The 27830-nt window shown below is 38.1% G+C and overlaps 3 protein-coding genes across 3 annotated transcripts in view; 2 read left to right on the top strand and 1 right to left on the bottom strand.

The window, feature by feature from the left end:
- Positions 1–660, top strand: part of LOC112034172 (lysine histidine transporter-like 8) — a 16791-nt gene extending 16131 nt beyond the window's left edge. The window contains exon 5 of the mRNA XM_024066966.2: positions 1–660. This exon is cut by the window's left edge and continues 104 nt beyond it. Within this exon, the coding sequence (XP_023922734.1) occupies positions 1–385 (385 nt within the window). The 3' untranslated portion in view covers positions 386–660.
- A 3417-nt stretch (positions 661–4077) lies between these two features.
- Positions 4078–20959, top strand: LOC112034168 (lysine histidine transporter-like 8). Its single transcript, XM_024066961.2, has 8 exons — positions 4078–4155; positions 4810–5208; positions 5799–6599; positions 14786–15192; positions 15391–15524; positions 19211–19644; positions 19876–20007; positions 20231–20959. The coding sequence occupies exons 1-8, from the start codon at positions 4078–4080 to the stop codon at positions 20714–20716; spliced, it is 2871 nt and encodes a 956-aa protein (XP_023922729.2). The 3' UTR covers positions 20717–20959.
- Positions 20960–21222: 263 nt separating this feature from the next.
- On the bottom strand, positions 21223–27038 carry LOC112034169 (uncharacterized). Its single transcript, XM_024066963.2, has 2 exons — positions 26677–27038; positions 21223–21853 (listed from the first exon to the last, which is right to left on the bottom strand). The coding sequence occupies exons 1-2, from the start codon at positions 26787–26789 to the stop codon at positions 21646–21648; spliced, it is 321 nt and encodes a 106-aa protein (XP_023922731.1). The 5' UTR covers positions 26790–27038; the 3' UTR covers positions 21223–21645.
- Positions 27039–27830: the final 792 nt, after the last annotated feature.

A 27830-nucleotide genomic window follows, 5' to 3' on the forward strand; every position in this document is an offset into this window, starting at 1 on the left:
AGTGAGCTCATTCCAAATCTATGGAATGCCTATGTTTGATGATATGGAATCCAAATACACCAAGAGGAAAAATAAACCATGTCCATGGTGGCTGAGGTCTGGTTTCCGAGCTATGTTTGCGTATGGATGCTTTTTTGTAGCAGTGGCTATCCCATTCTTGGGTAGCCTTGCAGGTTTGATAGGAGGGATTGCAGTACCAATCACTTTTGCTTATCCTTGTTTTATGTGGTTAAGGATTAAGAAGCCCAAGAAATATGGCATAATGTGGTGGCTAAATTGGGTGCTAGGACTCTCAGGCATGATTCTTAGCGTGGTACTGATCGCAGCTGGGATTTATGTGGTAATAGACACAGGCATTGAAGTTAGCTTTTTCAAGCCTCACTAGTTCCAACCAATTGGTAGATTAAAATGCTTGGCCGATTCCTTTTATTGCTGCTTGGTTATAAGGAGGATCTACTTCTTTTTTCTTTTTATTTTTCTTTTTTTAAGCCTATATTTGGTATATTTTGTTATTTGTTTGTGAAACCTATTAATTAACAATATTTTCCGTCTCTCTCTTATATGCTAAATGTGGGGGTGGTTAAACCTATCTCAGTTGCCCCTTTTGTAAAAAAATTGCCATTTGATATATTCATGCCCATTTGAAGATAACTTATCTAACTTTTTGTTAAAAGTGTGCTAAAAGATACTTATACCTTAAATTTTTTTGAAAAAGTGAAAAAATATTGAAAAAAGTGAGGTTTTAAAAAGTTGTATATAAAAACTAAAAGCTAAAAGTTAAAAATACAAAGAAAGTGTTAGTTGACAGGTTTGGCAACCTAAAATTATATAATACTGCCCTGATTACAACATTTGGGAAGCCCATCACTAACAGGTTTGGCAACCCAACATAAAAGTGTATTTGAATACCGCTTATTTTACTGAAACTGAAAAATTATTGCTGAAAGTACTATAGATAAAGGTAAAAATTAATTGAAATAGTACAATTGGGCTCATGAATAATGTCAAAAAGTACTGTGGGACCCATAAATAATAGCAAAAATAAACTGAACACTGAAATAATTTTTATTTTTTATTTCAATCCAAACTCTTTATAAATCATGAAAAATACTATCTCAGGGGCACTGTTAGTTTGTCTTCCCTCTATTGATTTAAAATCTTAGTGGCACAAATATTATTGATAAGTAAAGAAGGTGTAAAAATAACATTTTGTAACGTTGGAAAACCATTATCTCACCAAAAGATAAAGACACAAAAGCTGGATGGCGAAGGACAACAATAGTCTAAAGCAGCTTTCACAAAGGGAACCATTGAAAATACAAACGGGTCCTCTTCATGGCACTACCTAAGTGCGAGGCCTTTATTTATTTATTTATTTAATCGCCTTCTAGGCCACTTGGCTAAATATTATAGTCTGTTTGAAATTAGTTTATTTTTTTAAAATTGAATTTTTTTTTTTTTATAAAAGTAAAGATAAAAGTTGGTTAAAATAGTACAATAGGACTCATGAATAATAGCAAAAAATGCCGTAAAACTTATAAATAATAATAAAAATAAGCTGAATAGTAAAATAATTTATAATTTTAGTTGCAATCTAAACCCACGCTAAATTCGTGACTTCAAGGCCTTGTCAATATAGTAGGCCTGTTGTAGCTTCAAAGTTTAAACAATCTTATCTTTCTCTTCATGGGTCCTTAGACAAGCAACTTCACATGCCTTCAACATGTTTTAAGGAATAGCATTGACTGCCAATCAGCAGATAGAAGAGATGAAATTATTCAAACAAAAGCAATTTAAACGCAGATGGGGTCAGGAAGAAAAGGGGAAGGTTTAGTGTGCATTTGGGTCCAGCTTAAAAGGTCAGGTTATTTTATTATTTAATTTATTTTTACTACTATTTATGAGCCTCACTGCACTTTTTAATACTATTCATTAGTCACACTGTATTATTTCAGCTAACTTTTACTTTTATCTACATTACTTTAAGAAAAAAAAAATTCAGCTTTAGCAAAATAAGTAAATCCTAAACAGACCTTTAATTAAAACACAGGTGAGAAAATTTTTATGAAATTTTACTTTGCGCATGCTGCAGGAAGAGTGCAAAGGTGATGCAAGTCATCTAAACTTGCTAGTGTAAGTCCAAGTGCCTGGAAAATTATTTTATGGGGCGCCCTTATAAGACCTTTATGTCCCAATATGTGTAGATTCTACAGGTGTGAGTCCTACATTTTGTAGAATGGTGTGATATCATTAGCTTGTCCCATGAGGTACAATGTGAAAGGCGAACTAAAATGATGATCTTCTTTTCATCTTCTTTTCACTTGAAGTCGTGCCCAACATGGTTCATAAAGGAGAAATGACAAAACTTAGGTAAAATTTCTTAGGCATTATACCTCAAAGTACTTAATTAAATTCAACAATGTGGTTATTTGTCGGTCAGTGGGTCACATATTTGAATTTAATTATCCTTCAAAAATAATACTATATTTAGACTACAATGGCGAATGCAAATCCGTGGTTGAATTTAATTGAGAACTCTAAGATAGTTCCTTAGATATTGTAACTTAGTTTTGTCATACCTAAATCACAATAGTTAATGTACTTAAGCTTTACTTTAGGAGGAGGGAAAAACTTATGAACAACTATTGCAAAATAGGATAAAAATAAGATGAATTAAACTAAATATTAGCTTTGAGGTGAATTGAATCAGTGTCTTTAAGACAATGTCTGTCCCCTCAATAAGATTTTGGTTACATGTTACTAGCAAATTGTCTTTAGGATACAACAAAGTTTATAGTTCCTCCATATGGTAATTCTAGAGAATTTCCAAAATTTACCTATGTTTTTGTTATTATTTTAGTTGAATGTAAAACAAATATTTGTAGATGATTAAGATACATAAATGAAAATTCATGATTCTACGTAATTTTGCATAAACTAAAACTTTGACAAACATTGTTTGACACTTTGCATTTTGTAGGGTCTGTTTTTGTTGCCCAAGCCCAAAAGATATGAGTTAAAGGCCCAACGAACACAGAATAATGAATTTGTAGAGAGTGGATCGAAAGTTTAGGCGCTGGCCGGCGTGCATGAGACACGAACTACTTTCCTTTTATTTGAAAAATACTAAGAACAGTTTACAACTGGGGGATGCTCCTCGGCCCGTGGCCGAGGAGGTTTTTTCTTCCCCTTTTACTTTTTCTTCCCTCTCAACTCCCCCAAAAAACCCCTTTTACATTTTGCTCCCCATTTATTATATATCCCCTTCTTCCTCCTCCTGTTGGTCATCTATTGGCCTCCCTCCTGACCGTCCGTCCCATCAAAGGTCATATCCACGCTCCAGTGGTTCACCCTGATCGATGTTGCTCTGTCAAGGGGTTACATCCTTATTAATGCGGCCCGAAGGGTTAGGTGAGCGTATTCAATGCCGAGGTGACAGTTCGCCCAGGGCTTGCCCCTTCTTCGTACTGAGGTCTCAGACGACCGAGGATAAGGTCATCCTCAGACCCATCATGCGTCCTCGGCGTGGGCCATTTGGGCCTGGGTGAAGTGGGCCGAGGCTACCCGATTTTCTGGCCCCACAATAGCCCCTCAAAATTTTGTGCACGCATCCTCGGGCGGGAGAAGGATTTTGACATCCTCGGCCTTATCCCCCTCCCCTCGTCAGTGCTGGGGTCCATTCACCTGCCAAAGACATGTCGCTGACGTTTCGGAGCACGTAACGTGCCCATCATTAAATTCAGGCGGCTCTGTGCTCCCTACGTCTAATGAGGCATTACCCATCTAACGGCGGAGATTCGTCTTGCATTTATGGGCGGGAAAACCCGCATGGTTCCTCGAATTGGGGTATAAATACCCGTACGAACCGCTTCTTCCTGTTCCTCATTTGTAGTCAAGAATATTCGTGCGCCCCTCCTGAGTTCAGCCATACTCTCACTAGCACCTCCAGCGCAAAAGTCTGTCCGAAGGGCCCTTCCTCTTTCCAGTAAGTCGCTCTGTCTCTCTTTGACCTTTCTTTCTCTTTACCCTTTTTTCTACTTCGCCTGTTCTTTCTTAGTTCTTTAGGCGTCAATTGGGATGGGTAGGTTTAAGAAATACGTCAATACCGCGGAGGCGATGGAGAAATTCATCACCGACCGCAGAATTCTCGGCAATGTAGGTCTGAGATATTGTGAGGACGGGGAGTGGCGCATACACAGGCAGGAGGGCGAGGTCGTAATTCCCATAGTCGCCTTCCTTGAAGGGGGATGACAATCCCCATGGGGCCGGTGATGAGGGATTACCTCATGCACTTTCGGTTGCCCCCACCTAGTGTGGGATAAACGTCTTTAGGATTTTGGGCTGTGTGGACGCCCTGAACGAGAAGATGAGGCTGAGGTTGACCCACCACGACGTGAACTGGTGTTACAACCTTCAGCTTCTTAAGGGCAAGTCGTATTACCTGAAGACGAGAGACGACAGGGTGCGGCTCATTCAGTGCCTCCCCGAGTCCAGCAAGGGGTTCTACGAGGATTTCCTCATCATGTCAGGGGAGTGGCACGATGGCCTTCATTGCCCAACAACAGAGGGAATACCAAGTGGGGCAGCGGGAGACAGAAAGGGTTTCAAGTTCTCGTCTTTTTTCTTTTCCTTTTTTTTTTACTAACGCGGTGGTGCTTTCCGTTTGCAGACCCGCACGCCTTTCAGCGTCACTTCCATCTGGTCAACTGAGAAGATTTGCAGAAGGTGCTGAGAGCGCCAGTGTATATAAACGAGGACGACAATCAGGTTAGGGCCGCTCACATAATTTTGGGTTATAAACCTACCCAGAAATCGTTCCCGATTCCGAAGCACGTAATCCTCGCCAACGATCCTCGGCTTCAGAGAATTACTGTGACCGAGGACGAATTTTCGTTCCCTGAGGAGCCCTCCGACCAGGAAGCTGTCACATTAGCCGTCCCCTCCTCTTCCCAACCGTTCGCCGAGGCCGCCGAAGAAGCTCCAGGTGGGAAAGGGGACGCGTTTGACGTTTTCACTCAGCTTGATCAGTCCGAGGACCCTCCCAAGGACTTGGGTGATCCCAATTTGATCGAAGCAGACCTCCTTGCTTTAGAAGCCCCTCCTCGACTGGCAATGGGTTATAAGAGGAAACCCACCACCAACTTGCTGGACCTGATTGAGGGCCAGCCGGGGGAGTCCCAACAGAAACTTCCCACTCCACCTCCGAAGGCTAGGTTGACTTCCGCTCGGCAGAAGCTCCCTCCTTCTCCTTCTCAGACGCGCTCGCCTTCTGGGTCCGTGCCTGCTGGCCCCAAGAAGAAGAAGGATAAGGGTAAAAGGCCTGTGGAGGATAAGACGGTGTCCTCGCAGGAGGAGGACACTACTCTGCGGCCGTCCAAGCAGCTTAAAATAGGCGACAAGAGCCAGGAGAGGCAGGTCGTCGACACCACCTCTTCCGAGGCGAGGCCTGGCTCCCAGCCCAGATGCTCCGTGGGGAGCCCTTGAGGGATACCGCCTCCCTCAGGGACTTCAATGAGTGCGAAGGTGCGCGCGTGGCCGACGCGCTAGAGAGGAACCTGCTGCTCCCGGCGAACATGGCTGAGCTTAATACTTTGACAAGTGAGCAGGTCTTCCTCAGCCTTAAGCGATATGTGGGGATGGTAAGGGCTAGAACCTCGACTCTTCTCCCACTCTTTTTCTTTTATTGGGCTTATAGCACATTGGTTGTTCTGGCAGGCTGTTCAAGCTATCTTTATGTTGGAGGGGGCGGCAAATAACCAGAGGGAGGCCTCAAACGGGAGCGTGATTGGTGCTACCAGGCCACCGGGGCTCTGAAGAATTCCGAGGCTGACCTCGTCAAGGCCCGAGAGGCTTTGACAGCGGTGACCAGGGAGCGGGACAGTGCACTGTCCAGTCTTGAGGGCGCCCAGAATCAGGCCAATGAGCAGACGAGGCGCCTGGGTGAGGTGGAGGAGCAATTGCGGATCGTGAGGGATCTAATCGTTGATCTGCAGGCTAAGGTGACAAAGGCCGAGGGGTCCCAGAGGGAGGCCGAATGGGCCAGAGACCAGGCTCGAAGGGCTAAGGACGAGGCTGACCATAGCAGGGAGATGGCCGAGCGCGCCAAAGAGGAGGCTAAGACCGCAGCCTATGCTGATGGGATGGCTGGGGTCGAGGCCCTCTACAAGGCTCAAGTCTCGGGGGTGTGTGGGCGATATTGTTCCCAGGTCTGCGCTGAGGCCCTTAAACAAGCTGCGGTGGAGGCCACGTCCGAACTATGGAAGGCAGAGAGCGTGTATTATCACCCTGTTATCCGCGAGGCCGCCCCTAGGGACACTAAGGTTGGGGAGATTGTTGAAGAGGTGGGGGCAGCTGAACTGGGAGAGCATTCGAGCGAGGAGGTGCCCCAAGAAACAGTGGAGATCCCTTCCGATGATCCTACCCCACCACTGAGGAAGCAGCTACTCTCGTCGTACCCTCGCAGGCCGTCCCCTCAGGCTAGGGCTCGGAGGGGTCAGGGGTTGCCCCTGTCCAGCCTGAGCAAAAGGAGTAGACTCCCCGGCGTCTCGGCTCGTCCTACTTTCACGTTGTCATTTTATTCTGCTGTGCTTCTCCTCTATGTACTGTGGCTCTTGCCATGCAATTTTTACGAACTCATTGTTGTAATGCGAATTTAATTTCCCTTTATATTTACTTGAATTGCTTATTTGTATACACGCTGCCTGCTTTTCCTTCTTTCCTTTGATCTGTACGATTTTAGCTCAAATTGTATGTCGGCCAATTGCACCAGTAACGATGATAAGGAGAGAAAATGTATGCATGGGCAGCACCCTTGCGTCTCAAGGGCTAGGTGGGGCTTGATCCTTTCCTAACTTGGGATATTTTGTGGTTAAGTCTCCCTGTAGGCCTGAGTCTGAGGACCATGCAATGCCCCTGTTCTGTTTAGCACCCAGGTATAGCTGAGGGGTTAGTTTCCCCATAGGCCTGAGTCCGAGGACCATGCAGTGCCTTGGTTCTGTCCAACGCTTCCATTTCTCTGTAAGTATCTAGTTTTCCCATAGGTTTGAGTCCGAAGACCATGCAATACCTTGGTTCTGTCTAATACCCAAGTATAGCTGAGCGGTTAGTTTCCCCATAGGCTTGAGTTCGAGGACCACGCAGTGCCTTGGTTCTGTCCAACGCTTCCATTTCTCTGTAAGTATCTAGTTTCCCAATAGGTTTGAGTCCGAAGACCATGCAATACCTTGGTTCTGTCTANATCTCGCCTCCAGCTCGAGTCCCCCATCTTTTTCATTTACGAGGCGTCCCTTGGCCGGTCGCGTTCCGCGCTTGACGTTTCGGTGTGCGAGGCGCGCCTTCATTAATGTCCTCGTGAATGAACACAAATCCAGCGGTCTTCGGTCCCTTTGGAATTCGGTAACTTCGTGATTAGCACTGCTGATAATTCTCCTTTCGAATTCTGTGTGGATTAATTCTCCCCAACCTTTATCCTCTATATAAGGCTTTCCAGGGGGATGGTTTCTCCATACTCCATGAACTTCCCAACACAAACAGAAACACGTCCTTTCAATTCCCTCAAGCCCCTTTAATAACCTCGTTGGAATTGTGACTGGAGTTGGCAGATATGAGGCGGTTTTGAGCGGGTGTGAGGACATCCGTGCCAAGGGCCGTTGTGACCGCAGCCCCCACTGGGCTTCCGGCGCAGCAGAGTCTAGGCGTAACATTGACAGTGCCGTACGCGGTGGCCAGGAGGGATGTCGCTGAAGTACCTAATGTCTCTCCCTGGAGCGAACCCCCGATGGAGGAGACGCGCGAACTCATGTCATGGCTGGTGCCCAAGTGTTGCCGTCTCCAACGGCCAACGCTGGTGAGGAGTGGAGAGAATCGAGGGAACATCACAGGGGAAGGCGTCCCGGTGCCTCTGCATCTGCTCCTCGCTTTGTTCAAGCTCCGCTGCACCGAGAAAGGAGTTGTTGGTGGCCTTGAAACAAGCCAGCCCCCTTCTCTGCTTTTATTGTCAAGCTCTCCCATTCTCTTGATGCCAATAAAAACACGGGTTGACACTTCCCTCTAGCTAGTTTTAGGACGGGTCCACCTGGGCCTCTGATTGTAGAACTAGCTTGTAGGAATAGTTTTAAAACATGCCTGCCTGAGCCTCTGATTGTAGATTGTACTTCTCATTTTATGAAATAATATCAAGCTTCCTTTCTTTGCTGTTAAATCTTCTGTCTCGAACTTTTATCTTTCTGCAATGTTTGTTTGGTAGTTTTTTTTTTTTTTTTTTTTTTTTGCATCACCACCGATCTTCCGTAGAATGATTATTTAGAACAATCGCCTGTTGCGCCGGCCAGCGCACTAATCCTCCCCACAGTCGGCGCCAATTGTAGGGTCTGTTTTTGTTGCCCAAGCTCAAAGGATATGGGTTAAAGGCCCAACGAACCCAGAACAATGAATTTGTAGAAAGTGGATCGAAGGTTTAGGCGCTGGCCAGCGTGCATGAGGCATGAACTACTTTCCTTTTATTTGAAAAATACTAAAAACAGTTTACAACTGGGGGATGCTCCTCGACCCGTGGCCGAGGAGGTTTTTTCTTCCCCTTTTACTTTTTCTTCCCTCTCAACTCCCCCAAAAAACCCCCTTTACATTTTGCTCCCCATTTCTTATATATCCCCTTCTTCCTCCTCTTGTTGGTCATCTATTGGTTTCCCTCCTAACCGTCTGTCCCATCAAAGGTCATATCCACGCTCCAGTGGTTCACCCTGATCGATGTTGCTCTGTCAAGGGGTTACATCCTCATTAATGCGGCCAGAAGGGTTAGGTGAGCGTATTCAATGCCGAGGTGACAGTTCGCCCAGGGCTTGCCCCTTCTTCGTACTGAGGTCTCGGGCGACCGAGGATAAGGTCATCCTCGGACCCATCATGCGTCCTCGGCGTGGGCCATTTGGGCCTGGGTGAAGTGGGCCAGGCTACCCGATTTTCTGGCCCCACATGTTCCTTTAAAAAGAATCCGTGTAAAATATTGTTGTTTTTTTTTTTTTTTTTTAATGTTTGTGAATCAAAACATTAAAATTGTGTTTGATTGTAGTTAGTGAAGAGAAAAGAAAGAAAAAAAGAGTCAGGGAAAGGAAATGATAAAGAAAGGGAAAGTAAAATGTTACTCTCTCCTATACCTTTGAAAATACGAAGGGAAAGGGAGAAAAAGCATATGTTTGTGTTTCTTTTGTTTGGTTTGCACCCTGATAAAGTAAAGAAAGCAATAAAAATTTATGGGTATTTAAGTAATTTTTAGCTCTTAAAAGTCAACAATTGTGCGAAAATTTTTGTTTATTGGGTTTTTCTCTCCATTTCTGCCCAAATTGGATGGAAAGAAAATGTGGACATTAACTAATAAATTTTCCTTCCCTTTTTAGCATTTCTTTTTCATTTTTTTCCCTATAACCCAAACAACGAAAAAGCCTAAATTTTTCTTTCCTTCCTCCTTTGTTACTCAATCCAAACAATGTGTAATTGTTCAACACACGAGAGATATTCATATTCAATTAAAGAGGAGAAATCGCTAGTAGTGTGTATTTTTGGACCTTGAGGCTTGCATATAAGTCCAAGGCGAGAACTACAAGTATATGTGTATTCATGTTATAGACTCACAAGAGCATACATAGAGTTCATATGGATGGAGTGATGGAAAAATGAAAAGATAGAAATTGGGTCGGGATAGAAAAGTGAGAGATAAAAGAGATTTTAGTTTTCTCACATGGTATGTTGTGGGGGATGGAAAACACCTTTTGTTCATTGAGGGGAAAAGTGAGAATGAGAAAATGTAGTTTATATAAATTTACTTTTATGCCCTTATTACATAATATATAAGAAGTAATTTTTAATCATTAAAAAGACAAATTTTACTTGTTATCAACTAAAATAAATTTATAAAATTTTACACATTTACACATATTATTATATTTTTTAAATATAACAATTAGGTTTTTTCTTTAAAAAAATGGAAACATCATAATGAAAATGTTTCCAGTGTTGAAAAAAAAAAAGAATTGGACAAAGACTTCTTTTTTTTTTTCTTTTTTCTTTTTTTAACTACAAAGAGACAGACCATGTGGTTCAAAAAAGAAAGAAGATTACATTTTGGTGGTTGAAAAAAGAGAGGACGTAGATGTTGCAATAAGTAGTTATAATAATGGATAGAAAAGTAATTATAATTAGCTGAAGTAAGAGTCATAATTTCTCTCGTGTTTTCTCTATAATTTGGAGAGATTACATTTTAGTGGGCCATGTGGATAATTTTTATATGTTTTAAATATAACAATTAGGTTTTTTTTTTTTTTTTCAATGGAAACATCATAATGAAAATGTTTCCAGTGTTGAAAAAAAAAAAAAAGAACTGGACAAAGACTTCTTTTTTTTTTTTTTTTTCTTTTTTTGATTACAAAGAGACAAACCATGTGGTTCAAAAAAGAAAGAAGAAGACTACATTTTGGTGGTTGAAAAAAGAGAGGACATAGATGTTGCAATAAGTAGTTATAATAATGGATAGAAATGTAATTATCATTGGACGAAGTAAGAGTCACAATTTCTCTTGTGTTTTCTCTATGATTTGGAGAGATTACATTTTGGTGGGCCCATGTGGATAATTCCCAGGCCCTACCAATCCCCCCCCCCCCCCATCTCCAACCAAACATAACTCCCCCACATTTTTCCTCTCCCACTTTTTATCCTCTTAGTTTTCACCCTAACCAAGCAGGCTTTTAATGCATTGGTTCACCTATGTGAATGCCTAAACCACATCAATTAGTGATGTGTGGTCTTATTGCACATATGACATGCACCATATAGAAAGCTACTTGTGCACATTAGTGTGCCCAGAGCAGAACGCTGCTAGTGCCTGTCATACACACAAATGTGAGACCCTATTAGTGTACTTTGTTGGATTTTCGTCATGGAAGTACAATAACATATCCTATATGTTAACAAAGATAATGTAGAAGCCACACAAAATTTTCAAAACTCAAAAAGGATTTTCCCTGAAAATTGTTGACAATAGCCGAAATTATATGTTAATGAGTAAAAAATTGAAATAAGTCAAAATGGAGTAGAATCATGAGATGGGCATCATGGGGTGCATAACACCTTTTCCATGTGTAATTGAACTAATGATTTTGATTCAAGACATAATTTCTAATCTTTTCAATTCTTTGCTGATTTGATATTGATAGAATAACGCATAAAAGAGGAGATCATTTTATTTTTAATGATGAATTCAATTTATGTTCAGTATAAGTTAGTGAATTTTTCCCATATTACAATATGCTAATCAACAATATTTTACACATTTTTTTATGTTAATGATCTTGTAAAGCTACTAGAATATCTTTATGGAAACTCCTAGTATATTTGCCTAGCACTGGATGTTTGGTTCAATTCTTACTATTTTAGGGTTGATAGGCTAGTCTTAATGATAGTTCACTACAATATATGTGAAAAAAGGAGTAATTATATAATAATCCGAGAGTACAATAATGTTGTACTTAGAAAATTATAGAATACTATGAGGGTATAATAAATGCATATTCCTTCTCTCACAAGAATAATTTGTCTCACCATGAATTCAATTAATAAAATTAACCCACGATTATGTGAAAGGTGTTGGAAAATTATTTGTATCTCATACAAATCATGTGCAACAAAAAACAAAACCAAGTTATACTTTTATAATGCTAGAACACACATACTTTTGAATTTTTAGAGATTCATTCCTTAGGTGAATCTACTTTGAAATACTCACCAAGAAATCTTGAATCAATGAAGCATATTTGAAATCCCTACAGCTTGATATTGGAATCTCCTTGATCTTCACTTCAATAACCACACAATTTTCCAAGAACTTGGGCTATCTTGCTTAAGATCAAAATCTTAGGTGTTTTCCCCTAGGAGGACTTGGAAAAATATGATTTTTCCTCCTCTAGCAATCCTATATATTAAAGAAAAAAGAGAAAACATCTCTCTTTTTACTTAATTAAATGTACAGTGCATTATGTCTAGGGTTTTCTCAACTAAAAAAATTCCTTCTATATGTCTAACATATAATGGATCAACTATTCAGCTTACTTGGGTTTTTAGAATTTGGTTTGAAGTGGTACCAAAGGGAAATAAAGACACTACCTCTAATAGGCCTTTGGCCTCTTGCCAACTCATGACAGACCCAAAGTTATCGTTAACCATAATTTATTTTACTATAAAATTATAGTTGCACTCTAGATTTCTATATGATTATTAAATCATCTCAAAACTCTAATAAATGACATTTAGCTCTTTCATTAAATCACCCATAGTGAAACAAAGCCAATGGTTATTGTTACTTTGTAAATCATTGTGTTTTAAGTCGTTGAGCCTCCAATTAAATCTTTTAATTATTCTTATGGAATCTAACTTAAATCACTGCATCTTATAGGTGGGATTGGAACCTTTTCCCCCCAAGAGAAGTTGAGGATGATAGTGGATAATGTCAAATCATCCATGCCATCATCAAATCAATAGGAGGGCTATAGGCATAAATCTTGCCACCCTTACTGTTTATATGGGCCATTCAGCAATTAATGTTGGGTGGCTTTAGTTGTTGACAATGATAAACATGGAGGCAAAAATTTTCTACCATCACAAGCTACCCACACTATCAGACCAAGGGATCTACTCTCGACCAAGGGACATCCTTTATCAAGAGATATCAAGAACTTCAACTACGGAGCCTCTGTTCAAAGTTTAGTCATTCTCCATGGTCCTTGATTTCAATCCTCTCAAGATGTGCTACTAGGAGCTCAGGTTGGTTGTGATTCAAGACCTTGAATAATTTGTGGGTTCAAAATGGTCGAATATCGTCTCCACGGGCCTTATCCTTGGGTGAGGCTTTAATAGGCCTAAGAGCAATCACACCAGTGTGTGTATAATACAATAGTGGTCAAATTTATACATTTTCTCCTAAAACTACCCACATCAGTTGGTGTATAAATTTGTAAATCTACACATTTGCTACAATAATCGTGTAAATATACATAGTTACTGTAACTTTGTACATAATATTTTATTCATAATTTCTCTCTCCCTGTGTTGAAACCCTCACAACCTCACTATTGTCTCTCTCTCTCTCTCTCTTTCTATATCTCAGAAATTCACTCTCTCTTTTCTCTCAATTTCCCTCTCTTAAACCTTCCATAGCTGGTCCTTTCTCACTGCCGCATACCGTTTGTCGCTGCCACCGTGGTTTTCTTCATTCCTCACCGCAAAGCCTCTCCTATCTCACCCACTTTCGTTCAATCTTGCTCCCTTTATTTGCTTTGCACTGAGTTTAGTGACAGCTGAACCCAACGACCACAACCACGATGATTTACAGCAATGGTTATTGACGTTCTTCTTTTATTTTCTCTTTATTTGATTAGTGGGTTTGGGGATTTAGATTCTCTTTGTTTAACCTATGGGTTTAGGGATTTAGATTTGGTTGTTAAGATTTGATGTTCCTTGCATGTGCTTCTTTTAGATTTTGATTTCAAATGTATTTGGCTTCTGTGAATATGAAATTTGAATGGATATGGTGGATTTGATTTGAGATTTCCTTGAATTTGTTGTTTGTGTTGCTATGGGTGTAAGGCATGGTTTGGGGTTTGCTTCAACATGTCTGATATGATGTTATACACCTTGTGGTGGTTATGGCGATGGCCTTGGCAGTGGCAGTTGTATGTCTTGTATTGGTTGTGGTGATGGTCGTGGCAATGGCTAGTGGTGGTAGCTGTGAGAGAGGTGGAGAGAAAAGGTTGAAAGAGTAATAAAAAATGATGAAAATAAATTTTATATTGAAATAAATTTTTAAAATAGACAATCTAAAGTTGGTGTTTTGGAAAAGTGATGGTGTAAAATAGAAAAAATAGGATTTTAGTGTAAAATAAATAGAAAATTTTAACTGAACTAATGCAATTGCTCTAACATTGGGACCTTTCTTAAGCGAAGCTAGCCCCTTCCCCCACTGCCCCTCCTTCAAGTAGAATTTGCTATTCATGAGAGGAATATTATATAGTTTGTCATAAAAAATATTATCTCCTTAGACTCTTTACGCTCAAATTAGTTTCATGCAATTGTACCTTGATAACATACTCTTCATTAAGGCAATTTCAAACCCAAAACCTAGGAACTCAAAGTCAAATTTCACTTTTAAGATCACTTCAAGGTCAAAGTTACCTCTTGGTGTCCTATTAGATACAGTATAATTTCTGATAACTTATTTGCATTGTATTTATTAAAAGATATCATTTTTAGTATGTTTTATTAAAAGATACAGTTTCAAATCCTCCGAGCAACCTTTTCTTGAAATATAATTTTAATTTTAGCATCGAAGTAAACGCCAACACCAGCAAATGATGGGAATGCTATAGTTTATATGACAAATTAAAAGTAGATTACGGGAAGTGTTGAGGAAACTGTTCTAATCTACCAAAAGTAGATTACAGTGGTGGGTGGCTGCTGCATACGACTTTTAAACAGGATAGGTTTCAAAAGTGAGAAGCTCCAATAAGGTGTGCTTTCTTTATGGTAGATGGTAGAAGCCACAAGCATTTGTAGGGACAGTCAAAGTTCCACTTTATTTCTTCTGTCATTATGCCCTCGTAATGCTCCACGCCTCCCCTGACCTACTCAGCATCCACATCCTTCGATCCCCCTCAGATTCTCTATCTCTCCCTCTATATATATATTCAATCACTGACATCACAAACCATTACAAATTTTTCTCGTATATACACTAGTACCATTATAGAGAGTGAGTGAATCTGTATTAATATTCTGTAGTACTAGCTTGTTGGCAATTATGGGTGAAGTTGTGGAAGTGAACATGAGCCCGGTGACCAAGAAAGGGAGAGAGGCAGAAACTCCTTCAATGACTCGGTCACCACTTCCTGATTCAGTACCAAAGACCCCTAAAAGTCCATTTGTTTCCCGTTTTATGAGTACCCCATTAGCCAGCCCTATGAAAAAGGCCATTATAAGCATGCAAGGTTACTTGGAAGAAGTTGGGCACTTCACCAAGCTTGACCCACAGGACGCTTGGCTACCCATCACGGAGTCAAGGAACGGTAACGCTTACTATTCAGCATTTCACACACTATGTTCCGGAATCGGGGTTCAAGCCCTTGTTCTTCCCTTAGCTTTCAAAACCCTTGGTTGGTAAGTTATATCTTATATTTATTAAAAATCTAGTAACACAAAAAAAATAGATACAACTCTGGTTGATTGTGATTACTAGATATAAAAGGGACATATAACCAGTCATAATCTATCCAAAAGTTGCTACCATTTTTATATTGGTGTGGCTTAGTGCCGGCTTTAACTTCTAAGGAAAGCTCCTATATATCTTTATTTCAGGACATGGGGGATCATATGTCTTTCGCTTGCTTTCATATGGCAGATGTACACCTTGTGGTTACTGATTCAACTACATGAATCAGACTCTGGCAAACGCTTCAGCCGATATCTCCGCCTTTCTATGGAGGCTTTTGGTATGCATCATCGTATTTTTACCACTAAGCTAGGGTTCCATCCAGTGCATATATGTGTGAGCACTAGATGGGATACTAGGCCAATATATATGATCATTTTAGAATACATGTCATATCTGCGTTGCCTCTGGTACACAAGAGCACAGGAGAAAAGCCAAACTCTTACTAGTACATGCAGCACCTTGCATCGGAGTTTGATAAAAATCAATATAATGACACAACATATTTTCACAATTGCTAATGTGATCTTTTAGGATTGTAACAAAATTACTAGTTGATTTTTAACATCACTTTTATTATATATTGACTACAACAAGTCAACTTAATTAATAATTGAAAAAAAAAATTGTGTAAGTAGACTCCATTGGAAAAAGGTTAAAGCTATATAGCGCAGGAGTTTTGTTTACAGTAAGTTTTAAAAATGTTATAAAAAAAAAAAATATTGCATTCTTACTCCCTATGTTTGGAATGGCATAAAGCTCTATAACAGAGGGATATTTTACTGGCATTTTTAATATGTTGAAATGGTGGACCATCTGAGTTTTTTTTTTTTTTGAAAAACAAACACACATATAAGGGAGAGAGAAAAAGATTCTAACACAAAAACATACCGCAATTCTATTCAAAAGTCATAGTAATTTTTAAGAGATGATGGGTCAAGTTAATAAAAATGTTTGTCTATATGGACGAGGCCTAGGTCCATTCGAGTTGAAATAATTGTATACGTTGTTTGTTTTGACAAAAAAAAAATGTTTTTTAAAAACTAGAAAAACTGTACTATTTTTTCTTGTATTTGTTTGCAAACCCTGAAAACGAGCCAAAAATGTTTTCTATTAACTGGCACGCACAAAAAATTATTAATATTTTTTTATCATTTCAAAAAAAAATTATGAACAAAAACTTTCATCTACAAATTAAACATAATCTATCCAAAAGTTGCTACCATTTTTATATTGGTGTGGCTTAGTGCCGGCTTTAACTTCTAAGGAAAGCTCCTATATATCTTTATTTCAGGACATGGGGGATCATATGTCTTTCGCTTGCTTTCATATGGCAGATGTACACCTTGTGGTTACTGATTCAACTACATGAATCAGACTCTGGCAAACGCTTCAGCCGATATCTCCGCCTTTCTATGGAGGCTTTTGGTATGCATCATCGTATTTTTACCACTAAGCTAGGGTTCCATCCAGTGCATATATGTGTGAGCACTAGATGGGATACTAGGCCAATATATATGATCATTTTAGAATACATGTCATATCTGCGTTGCCTCTGGTACACAAGAGCACAGGAGAAAAGCCAAACTCTTACTAGTACATGCAGCACCTTGCATCGGAGTTTGATAAAAATCAATATAATGACACAACATATTTTCACAATTGCTAATGTGATCTTTTAGGATTGTAACAAAATTACTAGTTGATTTTTAACATCACTTTTATTATATATTGACTACAACAAGTCAACTTAATTAATAATTGAAAAAAAAAATTGTGTAAGTAGACTCCATTGGAAAAAGGTTAAAGCTATATAGCGCAGGAGTTTTGTTTACAGTAAGTTTTAAAAATGTTATAAAAAAAAAAAATATTGCATTCTTACTCCCTATGTTTGGAATGGCATAAAGCTCTATAACAGAGGGATATTTTACTGGCATTTTTAATATGTTGAAATGGTGGACCATCTGAGTTTTTTTTTTTTTTGAAAAACAAACACACATATAAGGGAGAGAGAAAAAGATTCTAACACAAAAACATACCGCAATTCTATTCAAAAGTCATAGTAATTTTTAAGAGATGATGGGTCAAGTTAATAAAAATGTTTGTCTATATGGACGAGGCCTAGGTCCATTCGAGTTGAAATAATTGTATACGTTGTTTGTTTTGACAAAAAAAAAATGTTTTTTAAAAACTAGAAAAACTGTACTATTTTTTCTTGTATTTGTTTGCAAACCCTGAAAACGAGCCAAAAATGTTTTCTATTAACTGGCACGCACAAAAAATTATTAATATTTTTTTATCATTTCAAAAAAAAATTATGAACAAAAACTTTCATCTACAAATTAAAACAGGCCCTAAATGGAACCATCCTTTTATTTTTGGGGCCATGCGGTTGTCTCAAATTAAAAAGAAGAACCCAAATTCAGAATCTATACAAAAATTAAGTGAGAAAACAACTAATTTGAGGGGGGAAAAAAAAAAGGAAAAAGTGAACAATGGGTCAATGATGATCAAGAAGCAGTTAACGGCGGTTGGTCTGCGAAGAGAGAAATATTACCATTGGGTTTTTCTTGTTATGTGGAATTTATTTGTGGTGATGTTGAGGGCCTTTTGCTAAAACTTATTTTTTCACCTTTTGAAAATGAGGTTGTTTGAAAAACTTGCACTTACCAAAAAAAAGAGTGAAGTTTAAAAAATGTACCTTGAAAATGTGCAATTTAAAACTACATTAACAAACTAGTCCTAAAAATGTCAGTAAAACACGGTCCACTCTTTAAATATTGGAAAAAAATTTCTATTCCATTGAGTTCGTTTTAAGTTGACCTTAAAAAAAAAAAAAAATTAATTGACTAACATTTTTTCGTCTACCAAACATTAAAACATTCACATACACATTAAAAGAAAAAAGTGTTTTTCACCAAAGCAAACAAACTGTTGAATTTTTCACGTTTGACTTGATAATAAGAATGAAGATAGAATTTTTTTATGACAAGTCATATGAGTGAAGATGAATTATGTGCAACTCAAATTGATCCATAAATGTGAATGTACATAATATATTTATATTTAGTCATTTGTTTTATATAAAAGAATGGAATAGAATAAAATGAATAAATGGTAAAAGAACATAATGAATAGGTAGAATATACTTGACATATTCATTTTATATTCTATTACTCCTATTTTCCCCTAACAAACTTCCCAAACGAACTTTAACTTAAAATGGAATTACATAATGTACATCAATTTTTTTTCCTTTTTTTCGATCCTATCCGATGATAAAGGAATTATAAATGTCTTAAACAGTAACTCTATTATTTGATAGATGATGAGACAGACAATTGTCAACATTACTGGTTTTTAACAATGACATCTTTCAAATTTGATCTTGGAGTAGATATGGGGAGGTATTGATTTATTAAACATCACTGCTGCTTATCAATGACATCTTTCAAATTTTATCTCGATCATTCCTTTTCAAAAAGTATTTTGTAGGACCAAACTAAACAAAAAGAGGATCCACAACACCACGTATCATCATAACCATAATGTTGCTGCCACTTGTTATGATTTTTGAGTAGTACCATGCATATCATATCAAAGCTCTTGTAGTTGTATGTGATATGCTTAAAATTACACATCACTGCAAGTGGAATGTGTTGGAAAAGTACCCCCTTTTTGCTGTTTTTCTCTTGGTAATATTCTTCTCTCTAGTTGTTGAAAAAGTTTGTAGCTCACCTTTTTTTTTTTTTAAGAAGTCTGTAGCTCACCTAATAATTAAGCAATCTATAATGTGAAAGAAAGAGAATTTCCAAGTTCATAAATAGTAAAATGTACTTAATAAGTTGACAATAAAGAGTGGAAGGCATCAATTGCTTTATTTATTTTCTTTCTTTTCCTTTTATTTTGTCATTTTTGTTGTTGACAAACTAAAATTTCTAAAATCAATGTATGTAAATAAAACAGGTGAGAAGCTAGGGAAACTGCTTTCGCTATTTCCAACCATGTATCTATCAGGTGGGACCTGTGTTACACTAATCATGATAGGAGGTGGGACCATGAAAATATTCTTCCAAATCCTTTGTGGAGACGCATGCAAAGTATGTCCACTCTCAACTGTAGAGTGGTACGTTGTTTTCACATGCTGTGCAGTTGTTCTTGCTCAACTTCCCAACCTGAATTCAATTGCTGGAGTTTCCCTCATCGGAGCCATCACTGCCATTAGCTATTGCACTATCATATGGGTGATCTCTATAAGCAAAACTAGGCCCATGGCCGTCTCCTATGACCCACAGCCACAGGATACAAAATTCAATGTGGGAAGGTTTTTCAATATTTTCAATGCGCTTGGGATAATCGCCTTTGCTTTCAGAGGCCACAATCTTGTCCTTGAAATACAGGTAAATTAACCCAAGAAATATTTGGGAATTGGGACACTTCACCTTTTTTTTCACAAACAGGATTGAATAGACTTATTTGACCATGTTTTGAGCGTAAAACACATAATTACATATGGATTAAACTTATTGCACACAAACTGTTATACACGCCACCAAAAAGTAGTTTCTATTTACTAGCCAAATAAATTTTGGAAAATTTTGCTGTAGTAATCTGATTGTCATTGATTGCAGGGAACCATGCCTTCCAGCGCGAAGCACCCATCCCGTGTTCCAATGTGGAAAGGAGTGAAGTATGCATATGTAATCATCGTAATGTGTCTGTTTCCAATAGCAATTGGCGGCTATTGGGCTTATGGGAATTTAGTAAGCACCTTTTCTTTTCTTTTTTTGCTGTCTTCTAGTGCAATTCTCAGAACATTCTTGTCGGGCCCGAGCTTAAATCTAACATGGTGAGCTCGTGCTTGGACTCACTGCTGGCACACTTTGGCTGCTGTTGAAAGTTCAAACTTCAAACATTAATCATCTTTTTTCTTTCTTTCTTTTAGACTAACCAATCATGACTAAACTAATTCTGCTTTATTGCCAGATTCCAGATGGAGGGATGCTAAGAGCTTTGCAACAATATCACGGAGATGACACATCAAAATTTCTCCTAGGATTGACAAGCTTGATCGTGGTGATTAACAGTCTAAGTACATTCCAAATATATGCAATGCCAGTTTTTGACAATCTAGAGGCGAGATATACTAGCAATAGGAACAAGCCCTGTCCATGGTGGCTCCGCTCGGGTTTCCGAGCCTTCTTTGGATGTCTTGCGTTTTTCATTGCAGTGGCACTACCATTCTTGCCAAGTTTGGCGGGATTGCTGGGAGGGGTTGCGCTTCCAATCACCTTAGCATATCCATGTTTCATGTGGATACTGATCAAGAAACCCCAGAAATATAGTGGAATTTGGTTCCTCAATTGGGCATTAGGAGTCATGGGAATGGTTCTCAGCGTTCTAGTTCTCAGTGGAGCAATTTGGGGTATGGTGACCATTGGAATAGAGATCCACTTCTTCAAGCCCAAATAAGCAGTAACGACGGAATAGTATGAAATCTAAACCTTGTTCTTGGGTTTCAAAAGTGACCTCTTGGTCTACTACATAGTGTGGTAGAGGCCTCTCAGAGCCACCAATGTGTGTATAAGCAGAAATAGCAATGTTCGTGTAACTTTCTAGGATGATTGTAAAGGGTCTATGTACTTCCTCACTCGTCATATAATGAATTACGTGCCAATGGCCAGATGGCATAAAGTGTTTCTTATTATGGCCCAAGTGAACATCAATCAAACGTCTTGCATCACTAAGCATTATGTGAGATATAATAAAAAAATCAGCTATTCAATGACCTACTACCAATTGCAAGGTTTCCTTACCAATTCCATGCAATCATTATCTTTATACAAACAGTCAAATATCTGGGAAATTTTAGTTTCAAACTTCCACTACAAAAAAATGCGGCGTGCTCTCTCCCAGAGGAATTACAGTGAATAGCCACAAATCTTTCTCAACTATTTTCATATTATAATAACCAATCATAAAGTACAACCACCTCGAACATAATTATCTTATAAAACAAGCAGTCGTCTCATTACATATGGGCATGGAACTTCAATAGTGTTACTCAACAGGGAAAATGAATGAACTTTGCGATGTAACTGCTTTGACTACACCGTGTATACAGTATACAGCAAAAAATAGCAGAAAGAAGTAACTACAGCTAGAACTCTCATTAAATCATAACAACTCAACTTTCTATCTGACGAAAAGAACTGATACAGGGCACCAGATAAATCTGGATTTGAATTGCTGGAAGTAACACATCATTATATTCTTGATCAACTTTCTTTAGGATCGATTACATCATCCAATAACCAAAAAGAAGCTGGACCAGCAATGGTCAAGAAAATAACACAACAAAGTTGGGTTACCCTAAAAAAGGATTGCGACTACATATAGTTTTACATTGACAATGGAAGAAGCATCCTTCGCTTCTTTTTCCTGGCCAATCTCACTTGCTTTGTAACTTTCATACATAAAAGTAATAGCATTGTGATGCATACTAGAATGAATGCGAGTTGCATATGCCTAAAATATAGAGAAACTGCTGAAAAAACCAGGAACGCTAGAATAACAAGTTCCCATATTACAAAGATCACAACATCCACCCTGCATCCATAGAAAATGGGAATAAGCAGGAATACTATCAGGAGTCATGTTATACTGCATAAACTGATCCACAGAACACAGTTAAAAATGAGATTGAAAGAACTCATGCAATAAGTCCAATAAGGAAAATGAGACTCATCCAGAAAGCAACAATATATCAAGAAAATCCAACTATTGAGAAATTTATCAAACTCATTAGTTGCTCAAGACAAGGTGCTCAATAAAATTATGATCAATAATGTCCACTTTCTCACATGATGCTAGATGTGTCATTCTATATATAAACTTGTTTCCCCAAATTATTTTAGTTTCCATAAGAACAGACTTAAAATGAAGTCAAAGAAAACTTGTTCTCAAGAATCTGGTTTAACCTGAATCATGAACATCATTACATATTTATATCTTAATAGAAGGTTGATGAGAATAGGAAGCAAGAACTTAAGGGCCTAGATGATCATTCAAACAAACAATCAACATTGTGCTACTTGGGGTTTAGAGCTTAATAATAAAATAAAAATAAAAATGAGGCATACAGGAGACAGAGTTGTACTAATTCAACACAATATAACTACTATGACCAACAAGATAATAAATATTTACAAGGCTTTCAAATATGTCTAGTTCACGTATAGAGTACCTCTCCAACCACATAAGTACTCAATCCCAAATATAATTAGAGTCTGTAACTAGCCAACCATTTTTTTTTATGTAAATGGTACAACTAGCCCACCTGCCCACCTAATAAAACAAACATCTTCACTTGGCTCAACTGCAGGGTCACAATGTGCCAATGTCCAAGGAAATGATTGATATTATTTATCTTTTGATCAGCAACAAACTTCCTTTCACCATCTCTCCCAAAAACTGAGAGGAATCACTCAGATGACCTATCCCAATGCCCTCACCCCAAAAGAATACGGAGTTTGTGCTACATAAGGTCTCAAACCAAGTTGTCTTGGAAGCATACAAAGGCAACAGTTTTGTTTTTGTGTAATTTAGCCATGCATTGACGGCAGCAGCACACTTTCCACAAAACAATATATTTCGTCATAGATTGAGTGTACAGTAACTAATAGACCCATATGTTTACATTTTTCAATATCTGACAGGACAAAAGTATTTGCCAAATATACCATACCAATTCCAATGTTGAAATCAAGGCACGTGTCTTCAATTCTAGTTTTAGATATGTTGGAAATTGTTTTTTTTAATATATATATATATATATATAAGTAATAATGCTTTATTCAAAAAAAAAAAACTATTCCCAGGTACGTGGGCAGTGTACTAAGGATACAACAAAACTTCAACTAAAATAAAATAAATCCATAAGTCCCTCTATGGTATAAAAAGATTGGCCACTTAAAGTGGCCACCACAACCAAACATGGATTGCAAAAGATAAAATTTTAATTCCACAGACAAATGCTTAATCCCATCAAAGTCAAAAGATTTCGCTCCCTCCAAATGGTCCACATCACATAATGAGGCATGGCTCTCTATACATCAGAAGAATGATGTTTGCCAAAGCCAGCACTCCAACAACTCCACCACCTTCTTTGCCATCATCCATTGTGCTCCAAACAAACAAAACACCATAGACCACAGATCATGCGCATAGTATCAATAAAGTAACAAATGGTCTACAGTGTCCCCATAATGCGCACACATGCAACGTCAATCAACAAGGCACCAGGTGTCCAGAGCAAATACTTAACTAATCCTGGGGGTGCATAGGCCCTTGGCAAGGAGTTTCCTGCAAGTGCACCTCGGGTAATTCAAGGGGCAATTAAATTCCCCCAATCCGATGGCCCCAAGGGAGTGAATGCAAGCATGGCTGCTCAAACCCAAGATGTCCAGGTTTCACAGCTCGTCCCAAAGTATGCCTGACCAATGCGCCACACCCCTTGGGGTTACAAGGCATATACTATTTCAAAGATTCCCCATGGTAAAAATTTGTCCTTGAGCTGCTGTCCATGTGCGGAGAAAAAAAAAAAAAAAAAAAACTACCTTAGAAGGAACCTTAGCCTTCCAAATGCTTTTCCATGGAAAATAAGGGGAGTGACTTGTAGTTAGAGCTCTATAATAGGATTTAAACCTCAAACGTACCACTCCTAGTGGGTATCCAACATATCCAGTCATCCTCAGCCCTACTAATCAGTCTAATCTTAATGGAGTAGAGGAGACCAATAAAAGACTAAAAAATCCCTACCTCCCAATCATTAACAGGTCTGACATACAAAAAATCCCAGTGAAGAACCCCAGCATTCCAAATCATATTTTCAACCACAAAAGTCTCTTTATTTCCAGCTATACAGTACAAAAATGGAAAAGCATCCTTCAGGATTGTATCCCAACACCATAAATTAAGCCAAAAAGGAACTTGGAGACATTTGCCCACCCCAAATTTGACATATTGGAAATTGTCCCAAATTCTTGTTTTTTTACTTGGTTATTCATTTGGGTTTTCTTGGTGAGGAAGAAAAGTTGACTTGATTACCTTTTTTAGGTTTTTTTTGGTGTGGAAGGAAAGTCAATTCCTCGTCAAAAAGTAATTGATATTTATTGTTCATCAAGGAAAAGGATTTGAAGTCTTGTATAAAGGGTTTGGTGATTTCGGTCCAAGGGCACTAAATGCGGTGAAAAGAGAAAATTCTTACAAGAACATCAAGTGGAATGTAGAGAGTAATTTCAGCCAAAGAGTCTATTATGAGGCAGCTATGTGAGGGGTCAGGTGCTAGTAATCTTTGTTGAATATAAATATAGAGGATTAGATCTACCCCTTCATGAAGGTAAGCACTTCGTCAAACCATGTAAGTTCTTGTTTCTATTATGTGTACTTGTTCTTTATTTGTCATTATTGTTTCCAGTTCAACTCTGTGAGTTATTGCACAACAAATGGTATCAAAACTTATGGTTTATCCTAGTGTAGTTCAACAAGAGATCTTGTACTAGTTTGCAATTGGTCGATATAGGCGTGTGCAAGTTTGGTTGTTGTTGTGCAAATGATGATCATCTTGCTTGAAAAAAGCTTGCTAGTGGAGCTATCGCAACGAAGAAGAAAGATTGCTTGATGGTATTTGAGTCAATTGTGAAACTTTGTTTTTAAATTAGATCAACTTGGTTGCCCATTTGGGTTTTCTTGGGGTGGAAGAAAAGTTGACTTGGTTGCTATTTGGGGTTTTCTTTGTGCGGAAGGAAACCAATTTATTCTCCACCAAGGAATAGGATTTAAAGTCTTGTATATAGGTAATGTAAAGGGCTTGGAGGCTTTTACCCAAGGGTCCTCCCCAAATGGAGGGAGGAGAATACTCTTAGAGAACAAAGTGAAATAGAGAAACAAAGTGAAATAGAGAGAGAGTAATCCTAGCCAGATTCTTTGTTGTGAGGTGGTCGCATAAGAGATTGAGTGAATATAGTGGGTTAGATCTCCCTCTTCATGGAGGTAGCTAGTTTTTTTGAATCACGTAACTTCTGGTCTTTATTGTGTGTGCATGTTCTTTATTTTGTCTTTACTATTTTCTAGTTCAAAACTTCGAATCAGTGAGTTATTACACAACAACATCATTTTTTATTGATTCCTACAGATATTCATCAAACATACTGATGATAGCCAATGCCTACAAATCTTGATGGTCCAAATCTAAAAACTTCCTCAGGAAAGACTACCAACAATTACAAACCCAGGGGCATCGCACAATTTTTTGAAGACCATGTCTCATGAAGCGGAGGCAAATATTCAAATATCCCCATTGGGCCAAAACTTACTTAAAAAAAACTACCATCAAGTACCAAGATTAGAACCTCCATTAAAAACTGACACCAACAAAAACAAATTCCATTCTCTCTTCATTCAACAATGTTAAACATCATTTCACCCACAATCATTGTAGCCTGTAGTCCACCACGTGTCTATGACTTTAAAATCTCTTCATTCAAATTAAGTGGACAAATTTGCCTAGAAAAAAACTTTTTCAATACTTAATATAACCCGAATGTTGAAAAGGAATCTCAAAAATAGTTCAGTGAAAACACAATCATCCAGGGCAGAACAAGAAGCTTCTCTGACACAAACTGAGATCAGCTGATAAAAGGTCCCCATCAGATGTATTATGAATAGAGTTCAAGATACCACCTAGGAAGCACAAACACTTCTTTTAGAGTGTACCCGTATCATATCGGTGTCGTACTAGCCGTTTCTTGTTATAATTTTTCAATAACCGTACTTTTGTCCGTGTCCGTGCTTCCTAAGATACCACACACTCGCATGGAATGTGTGTTACATTTTTTGTGTGTGAGTGTATGTATATATTATCATTTTTTTCAAAATTACAGTTTCCCGTTTGGATTGAATTTTTATTGCACTTAGATATATGTGTTTCTTATCCCAGGTCAAATAAATAAATAAATAAATAATTCTGAAAAAGCAATAAATATAAATGCAATAATTTTCTGAAAAAAAAAAAAAACTAATAAATAAAAAGGAAATAATTTAGAAACAAACAAACACATCAAAAAGCAAAAACAGAAAGCTCATATAATCGACCTCACAACCTTTAAAAGGTCAAATTATAACTAATTCCTCCGCAACCAATTTCATAATATTTCTAGTCAAAATTCTCAATCACATTCAAAGCCGTTGATAAAACGACCCCCAAATTCCCAAAACCCTAATCGAATTGGAAATTCGAAACGCAATTAAAAAGGAATAATCAGCTCTACACCAGATTTCTTAGCTAGTAGATCCCAAATATGAGCCAAGAAAACAACGTAACTATGCAAGAATTGCAGAAACGTAACGCAAAAGAAAAGAAAAAGAGATACCTTGAAGAAGGGAGGTTAGTGGTGGAGGAGAAGAAGGAGACGGAGGCCCAGTCGTGCTTGGATCGAATCTGGTACTCCCTCAACTGCTCCGCCAGATTCGATCGCGTTATCATGGCGCTCTCTCTCTCTCTCTCTCTCTCTCTCTCTCGCTAGAGCTGAGAGAGGTAATTCAACAATAGGGATTGAGCAAAGCCAACGACGATTTGAACGATGGAATTGGGGAACGGAGAGAGGGGCATCAACGTTCAAGTCGTGTTGGCTGGCTAGCTGGGGCCTGCCTGAGGGTTAGTTAGGTGGACCTTCTCTCACTTTTTAACTCTCTCTCTTTTTCTTTCTTTTTTTTTCTTCTTGTTTTTGTTTTAGTTTCAAATTTGTTGTCCAGAAGAAAAATACTAGTTTTTTTTTTTTTTTTTTTTTTTTTTTTTTTCAGAACCAATAAATAAATAGGCTGGTGGGTTAAACAGTTTGGCCCAACATTTCGGCACATAACAAACGTGTTATTAGTCCTACTTGTCAGCTTACAAGATAAAACAAGCTGAGAAAAACATGGCCCAGAAAAACAATAGAGAACTAAGCCCACATCCTACGTTTCTTTTGGTTTTATATCTCAGATTTCTTCTCAATTGAATTCGGCTGCATTATTATACTAACGAATGCAACAAAACCAGTGTTATTTTTTAAAAAATAGTTAAATTTAGTTGGTAAATGCAACTACATGGTTGGAAAAATTATATCTTATTTCAGGTGTATATGTCATCTTTCTTACAGCAAGTGAGTCTCACGAATGTGTGAGATTCACCTGTTGTGAGAGAGATGACATATATACCCAAAACAAGATATACCATCTCGTATGGTTGAGTTCAATTTAAAAACTTTCGATATTTTACTCGAAGGACTATTATTAATTTTCACTCATTCTTAAGCTAAGTAGAATGGTGAACTATTTTGACTATGTGGATCATTCAATATTTTGAACTTAGAGTTGTTGATGTGGAATTTTAGCATATTGAACTATTTTTAAACGTTACGTAAATGGATATATTGAACTATTTTAAATGAAAGATTTTTGGTTTGACTTGTTTTAAAGTGTTTATATTAGTAATTGTGAATTTGACAAGAAAAAAAAAAGTCTCCAATTAATTTTGAAAATTATC

This window comes from Quercus suber, unplaced genomic scaffold, assembly GCF_002906115.3.
Source record: "Quercus suber isolate HL8 unplaced genomic scaffold, Cork oak 2.0 scaffold_265, whole genome shotgun sequence".
Taxonomy (NCBI): Eukaryota; Viridiplantae; Streptophyta; class Magnoliopsida; order Fagales; family Fagaceae; genus Quercus; species Quercus suber.

Coding starts and splice junctions, on each gene's coding strand:
- LOC112034168 (XM_024066961.2), top strand. CDS start 4,078: ATGGGTAGGTTTAAGAAATACGTCAATACCGCGGAGGCGATGGAGAAA. Junction 4,156..4,809: donor ACCGCAGAATTCTCGGCAAT/GTAGGTCTGAGA, acceptor AAACCTACCCAG/AAATCGTTCCCGATTCCGAA. Junction 15,193..15,390: donor GCTTTCAAAACCCTTGGTTG/GTAAGTTATATC, acceptor TCTTTATTTCAG/GACATGGGGGATCATATGTC.
- LOC112034169 (XM_024066963.2), bottom strand. CDS start 26,789: ATGATAACGCGATCGAATCTGGCGGAGCAGTTGAGGGAGTACCAGATT. Junction 21,854..26,676: donor ACTAACCTCCCTTCTTCAAG/GTATCTCTTTTT, acceptor CTATGGATGCAG/GGTGGATGTTGTGATCTTTG.